The sequence below is a fragment of the Arachis duranensis genome, chromosome 9 (assembly GCF_000817695.3).
Source record: "Arachis duranensis cultivar V14167 chromosome 9, aradu.V14167.gnm2.J7QH, whole genome shotgun sequence".
Classification (NCBI taxonomy): domain Eukaryota; kingdom Viridiplantae; phylum Streptophyta; class Magnoliopsida; order Fabales; family Fabaceae; genus Arachis; species Arachis duranensis.
In genome coordinates, this window is record NC_029780.3 from 38,784,253 (window position 1) to 38,792,310 (window position 8,058).

The 8,058-nt window shown below is 33.9% G+C and overlaps 1 protein-coding gene across 1 annotated transcript; it reads right to left on the minus strand.

Moving 5' to 3' along the window:
- Nucleotides 1-1,438: 1,438 nt before the first annotated feature.
- LOC107465480 (uncharacterized) lies at nucleotides 1,439-4,556 on the minus strand. Its single transcript, XM_016084458.3, has 6 exons — nucleotides 4,280-4,556; nucleotides 4,052-4,153; nucleotides 3,722-3,867; nucleotides 2,412-2,689; nucleotides 2,248-2,332; nucleotides 1,439-1,873 (listed from the first exon to the last, which is right to left on the minus strand). Exons 1-6 carry the CDS (start codon nucleotides 4,530-4,532, stop codon nucleotides 1,439-1,441), a joined length of 1,299 nt encoding a protein of 432 aa, XP_015939944.1. The 5' UTR covers nucleotides 4,533-4,556.
- Between the last annotated feature and the right edge of the window lie 3,502 nt (nucleotides 4,557-8,058).

Below are 8,058 nucleotides of genomic sequence, written 5' to 3' on the forward strand. Positions count from 1 at the left end.
CCTCCACCTCAAACCCAAAGTGATCCTCATGGTCACCATCATCAGCACTGTCATCAAATACCTCTTCTTCAGTAGAAGACTCTGACTCAGCATCCACTTCAACCTCTAGCAACCCATCATCATCAGCACTGTCTTCACCTTTCTCTGGCACATAATCAGCATCAGTTGAAGTGATTTCAATCTTGTTACTTTCTCTGGCTCCATCGACAACATATACCACGCAATGTTTGCAGGAACTTGACACCAGTGACCTAGCCATTCTCATCGCATCCCCATCGGACTTCAACTCTCTAAGACCTGACTTCAAATCCATCCCAGGTTCCTTGTACCAGACCCTAACGAAACCCTTATACCCTAGTTGCTTTAGCTGACTGATAATCTCTTGCAATGACCATTCATCAACCTCAAAATGTAAATCATCCACAACCATTCCTCCTAAATACTCTAATCATTGTCCACTGTCAACAAATTTGCCACCATGGTGGATTTCGATACTGAAATCCGAATCACCCATAACTGCTTACCAAAAATAAAAAATAATGCCATAAATCCCCCTTAAAACAGTTTCGGAAACAAAAAGGAAGCTCTAATAAACAATATGACAAATTTTTCCAGGAGAAAAAAACAAAAACCCTTCAACGACTGAAAGGTTGAGCGTTGTCTTACCTAGAAGTAGAAGCAACGCTTACGACGACGGCAGTGATGCCAAAGACGTGTTACCCTCCAGCAATATTCCAGTGGAGTTGATCTCGGCAGCAGAGCGAGTTGGCTAGCAATGAATGTGAACGAGTTTCTTCTCTAAGTTTGGGAGAAGAGAAGAGAACGAACAGTTTCTAAGTGTGGGAGGGTAAAATGGTATTTCAGAAAAATATGAGTAAAAGAGAATTGGCGATTTCACATAAAGTTACAGAATCTTTAACTTAGGAACGGAATATTCCGTTAAATCTAACTGTTTGGTCACGGCAGGGACCTAATTGAAAAAAAATAGGTGCAGGGACCCAATTAAAAGGAAAAAAACTATAAGGACCTAATTGAAAATTTCGCGAAACTATAAGGACTAACAGAGTAATTAAACCTTTCATAAATAAATTACATATTTGTAGTTAATGATACGCACAAGTACCATCATCAAATTTTATATGATGAATTGATAGAACAATATATTTATCTTTTGCTATTATAAAACACTTAATTGATTTTTTTTTTTTCAGGGACTAATTATACTAGAATCGCAATCATTGTAAACCTAATTATGTCACTTTACTCTTACAAGTATCTCTAATGTACGGCACTATCAGAACACGCAATGATATACAATAAGATCATGATTTTGGATCTAATGGTTTTCTTGTAAATTAAATTTTGAAAGTGGATGTCTGGAATTATGGAATTTGCACTTATGAAGGTGCAAAAGCTGATATAGCAAAGTTAATAGTTATCACTTGGGTCCAAAACATGGCATTGATGCAAAAATCATTTCAAATCTCCCATTATCAACGTTTAAGCGGGGGTCAACAAGGATCTCAAATTTTAGAGGACTGTTATTTCCTTGACGCAACAACAGTTTAAGAATGATTAACCAGACGTCATAAATGTTGAATATTTTAACAGGAAGATGCTTTTCCTCCAATGGCAACCTTTCACTCGCATCAGACACATTAGTGGTCGAGTGTCCTTCCCCAGAAATTCTCATGTTACCAGCAAGTCTTGCAGCAGCATCCTTGAATTTATTCTGAGGACCAGCAACATTTTTGAGCATTTGTTCTCTATAACTCAGATACACCTTTTCAGCCTTGATGTTCCCAAACAAGATCTCTGCAGCTTTGTTCCTAACAAGAACTGGCATGTAATCTGATTCATCCCACACATATAGCTGCCAAAAATTGCATCAATAAGCAAACATTAGAGATGTGTAAAGATTTTTTAATTCCGTTTTAAAAATCCCATGCATGACAACATTTGTTTTTATCTTTTTTTTTTTTATATGGTAATTATAAAACAAAATGGAAGCAAAAACAGATTCACAGATACTAAGAAACTATAGGCACCTCAAATAAGCATAAAACTTTATCAATTTGGCTGGTATTATTTTTTAACAGTTAGCTGAAATGTATAGGATTTATTATGGACTTGTCATAACTTTCTAGCTTCATGTGAAACTAAATTCACCAAGTCAAGTCAATTAATGCTCAAAATCAAATATTAGTCCTTTCAAGTATGATGTAATGAATATGAATATAAGCTTACCATGAAAGGTCTATATATCAAGGCCACTGTATGAAGGCAGCTTGAACTTTTTGAACAGATTAGTGAAGTAGCATTTTTCTCAAATCTGAAAGAAAGGAAGAATTAGTACTAATCATATTGGCTTGCACAACAAGAAAAGCTTCGACAATCATCTAAACTCGTACTCGGAATTTAAGGGTAAACCACATAGCCGGCAGCCAATGCATAAGAGATCATCTACTAAGCTTTTATCCTTAGTTTTGCAAAGTCTCTCGCTAATGAAAATATTATCTTTCTTGGTATTACCAAGACTCCTTGGTGTCACTAGTGGAATAATTTCAGCAGTAGATGCACAGACTCTTACTTTGCAGCATGTTTTCAGCTGAGAGACTTCCATAAGTGAAGAGCAATTCTGAGGCAGTTTCTCCTGAAGCACTTCCCAATTTTTAAACAGATATAATTGCTGCATATATCACATTCAGTAGTTCGTCAGTATATCTAAGCAGTGCTGCATTGGATGAAGCATGTTAATCAAAGTAACATTCCCAAGAGAAATAAGTCAACTTTTAGAAGGAAAAGTTGTTTTGCCCAAAATTTAAACCTAAAGGTTGAAATGTATAAACTTCTGTCAAAAATAAAATAAAATAAAAATATCAATAAACATGATCATTTACACATTACGTGTTAGAAACAAGGGGCGAGAAAATAAGATAGGTCACTACATTTCAAGCATAAAGCTTAAGGTTTCTTGCCTATAGTCACTTATAAAGTCCTCATCTGTTCTTTTATGCACATATTCACTATTTCACTTAGAACTCGTATCTGAATTCCCAATATTGTGTTTGTAGGACAATGAAATCACTATAAAATCAGAGGATACACTATTAATGACATCATACAAATGGATATTCACTTCCAATGCACTGACTTAGGACAACAAAACACGACAAAGGGTATATCACATGTCAAACAACATTACATGACATGAGGAGATGGTAAATTGATAATAGGCAGCCAAGAGAAGTACTCATATTTGGAGCATGTATTTTGTCCTACCTAATTTGTTTTCATTTTCCAAAGTACAAATTTCTATGCAAATTTGAATCAATCTTCTTACAGCACAAGTTGTAACTTCTTCCAAACTATAAAATATAAAGTGATAAATGCACTAGATGATTCCCTGAGCCCAATAGTGCACTCATTGGATGTCCTTCCACTCTTTTTCTTTCTCTCCCCCCACCCCCTTCCTTTGTCTTAGGTGATTTTCCACTTGACATTACTCCTTACTAAAAGCAATGAAGCAATGGATCTCTGTTGTGCTGATCCTAAATAATCATTCATCCACTGATTTTAGGAAATCACAAAATAAACATGGAACTAATGCAGATATATAATCATGAAATGAAAAAGGAAATGCTCCTAAAAAAAGCTTCAACAACCAAAAGAGCTCCAATAAACATGCAGCCTGCTGAATCAACAAACAGTAATTTCAAACCTTTGAGGGCGACGCAAGTACTTGATCGGACCACAGCTTGATGTTACAGATAGTCGATCGATACTGCTGCACCCACATAACGACACTCCTGAGCTTATCTTTTGCTGTTGCCCCAACACGGCAACCTGTCATCAACTCTTCTACACCTGCACGAACCAAAATTGCAAAATCTGAAAACTTGTTGAGCAAGAAATGGATCCGCCAGATAATTTTTGTACTAGGAGTCTAAACATCAATTCGAAAATTATTTATTGGTTGCACAAATTACGCAGGCAAATTCCAAGTTAACAAACTAAGCAAGTTTAGGAACTTGAAAGGAAAAGAACAAACCCTTGGAAATAAGTGATTCATAAGGGTGAACCAAGCACAGCAGCGAAGACCACTGAACGGTTCTGGCCTCAACAACATCGCCATATTTTACAATCTTCATATCTGCAAGCTCAAAATGCATCATAAATAGCTATATCACATTGGTGAAATTAATTCAAGTTCAGTCAAATAAGAACCGTAATTTGGAATTTCGAAACCCTAAATACTTAATGGAATGATCATACATACTCTGTAGCAAAACAAGATCTCCAGCGGCGATCTTGGAAGCCATTTGGTTCTGCCAGAGAGCGACTCCGAAATACGGCATCGTATCGTCGCCGACTTGAATGTCGGTTCGTATAAGGTCGCCGGATTTGGAGGATTTGTAGTGTACGGGGAAGGAGCGGTGAACGAAAACAAGAAGCTGAACGAAATCGGCGATGTGAGAAGAGGCTTCGCGGAGGTCTATGAGAGGACCGTACCATCCAAAGGGTGATGCCATTGTTGAATAATTCCCTAATCTTCCCGCGCTTCTTTCCCCCTTCCCAATTTTTATATTTTGCCTCTCTTCCACCTTTTCTTCAAAACAATAAACTTTATACTTTCATTAGTCACCAAAAAAAAAAACTTTATACTTTTCATTAGGGAATAAACATAAAATAGAATGGGTTATGTTATGTGTATCCTAAATTCAGTATAAAATATATATTTGAATATAAATATATATTAAAAATAAATTAAATACTTTATATATAAATATATTGGTAATTAATTTTAATGATTAATTTAAATATGTAAATAATATTTTTAAATAAAAATTTGTTAGGAATTAGTTTTATGTGAATTATTTGAAAAAATATATTTTTTTAATTAATAAAATTTACATAAAAAGTATAAAAGTTTAAGTTGTTAACATATTTACTATATATTATTAAAAAATTTATCATTTTTGTTAACAGTGACCTTAATTTATTTTAACAAATATATTTTAGCTAAATTCTTTGTAAAAACAAGCTAAAAATTTTTCGTATGAATTAACTGGAATGAAATCACCCATTTTTCCGTGTTTCTCTAAAATATGGGGACGAATTTAAATAAATAAATATTAAAACAAATTTAACTTTTTTTATTTACAGAAAATGAATTTGAGAGAATAAATTATATTTTATTTTATTTTATTTTTCAAATAGAAAAGTTGCCATAACAAAATATAATTTAATTTAATTTTAGTTTTTTCTTAAATAATTTGTTGGAGCAAATTTTAGAAAAAAAAACTCTTAAATACATTATATTCTTTAATTCTTGTAAATCATGAAAATTGAAATTACATTATTTTCAGGACAAATGACCAAACTAAAATAAACAACAGAAATGTTTACCAGATTACAACAATGAAAAAATTGATACCTGAATGTCTTGTTTCATTATCTATATAAACCGTGGGAGCCAACCACAATTCCAAACTACACATAAACCGTGGCTGGCAGGCAGGTTTTACTTAAAAGAAAAGCTTAACGTAAACAGTAGTAAGTAGCCACGGTTTATACTTTATGAATGAAAGATAGAAACCGCTGGAAATAGCCACGGTTTATGAAAAAAGAAATGCATGAAACGTGGCTGGTAGCAACGGTTTATGAAGGACCTCCAATGGGCATAAACCCTTGTAACCTAGCACGGTTTATGTAGATGAAAAATCTATATATAGGTAAGTGAGATTCAAGCTAGTGAAGAGATCATTATCACGATGTCAAGTGAGGAAGAGAGTGTTTTTGTCTTAGTGCATTGCTCTGGGAAAATAAAAAAAAAAAGCAAAAAATATGATGTGAAGTTCACTGACAGAGAACCGTTGAGTGTATTTGTTAGTTCATCAAGCACTTTGTCGGATGTGAAGAACAGCATGCAGAAGTTTGGGTATTTGGGAGCAAGTTGGTGAAAAAGATTTTCTACAAGATTTCCATCGCTGTAGTCTCAATTTTCTACACCGCTAATAACCCTAGTAGGCTGCAAAAAGATGGATAACGAAATCTCAACACACAACAATACTAACAACTTCCACTAATATCAATAATAATAATAACCATAACAAAAACAGCGAAAATAACACTAACAATAATACTAATACCTCAAACTAAAAAATTAATTCTAACAATAACAAAAATTAGAAATTTAATAAATATAAAAAACTCACATTGATGATAAGAGGAAAAATTTTCATAATAACTGTTAAAATAATAATATAACATCTAGCATTAATAATAACAACATTAAATATAAAATAATAATAAAAAGGTCATTTAACCAACCTCTTGGTCGATAAATCCAGCCACATGCGCGACGCCATTTAACCGGTACATGCGAGCTTCTTCTTCCATCGGTTCGCCACTCAACTAGTTCAAAATCTCAAACAAACTACTAAACCAAAAAACTATCTTTCTCTCTCACCCACCAACCTTCTCCAAATTTTTTGCAACCTCACAAATGATCCGTCCTCACCAGCCACGGCTTCCCTATTTATACCTACACACTCATAAACCGTGGCTGTCTCTAGTGTTTTATGCACAAACCACTTCTTTTATAAACCGTGGCTGCCTCTTACGATTTATGTTTTGCTCTCTTCACAAGTAAACCGTGGCTGCCTCCCACGGTTTACATTCAAATGTTCTTTAACATAAAATCTGGCTAGCAGGTACGGTTTATGTTCATTTAGAAATCGTGCTAAACTCCCACAGTTTCTATATAAAATAAAACAAGACATAAAGATATGAACTTTCCAATTGTTGTAATCTGGTAAAGGTTTCTCCCAATTGTTTTAAAATGGTAAATTACCCTTATTTTCATGCAATTCACTATATACGGATCCATATGCAAATTAATTTCTGTTAAAAACTTTGACTCTTTTTATTTGAAACCCATATTCATGCACTAGCACCAGACCAAATTCATTGCAAATAATATGATGGATTGGATTGCATGGCAAATCGGTTTTTGAGGGGTTTTTTCTTTGGAATTCTTTTATTGTTGTCAAATACGATATTTTTTATTTTAATTGTCACAAATTATCTTAATGAGATCAAAATTTATTTTTTACGTGAGAACAAAAGAGCATCTCTCCCAATGGAAGAAAACTTAAAACAAAATCGTATTTCATAATCTCATAATCTGACTTACATATTCTATGAAATCTCTTTATCTCATTATATAGTTCTAATTTTTAAGTAGATAACAAACTTATTAAACAATACACTAAATGTTTATTGCTTTACTACATTAAAAATAGTCATTAAACATTTAAAGGAATTAAAGCTCACTTAAAAAAACTAAATTGTTGACTGGGATAAAAAGCTTTTAAACAATTTATTAAATCTCATTAGTATTAAAAATACAATGAATAGTCCACTGGTGATTATAATGACTTAAAAATTCTCAAATACTAAAAATAAAAAAAGTATATGGAACCAAAAGGTTACCAGTCAAAAATTAAACAAAACCACATTAATTTATATTAATAATTAATTAATTTTAAATTTTTTAAATTCAAAATTTAAAAAATTTAGCATTGATTAAATAAACCTAATTAAAACCTATAAAAACATTTTTCTGCTCTCTCACATTAACCTACCTACCTCTAACAATCACACACACAGACTCCTCTTTTTCACCGTCAGTCCCTCTCCCCCTTCCCACCGCGACCCACTCCTCTTCTATCACCGACATCTGGCTCGTCGGATTCACCACCGTTGATAAGAACCGCTTCCCTTTCGTGAACCAGATGTGTTATCGGAATCGCCGTTGCAATTGGAGTTAAACTTGAGCTCGATCCCTAAGGCGGCGGCGATTTCGAGGACGGGAAGACAGCCTGAGAAGCCGTGGAGGCGGTGGCGAGGGAGGAGGAACGTGCACCTAAGGGAATAGTAATACTGCATCAGAAAAAAGAAGCCTATTATTCCATACAAGATCCATAGAACTAGCTTTTATTATTATTAAGCGGCAGCAACTGCCCCTGTGGTATGAAAGGAGTAATCTCGTGC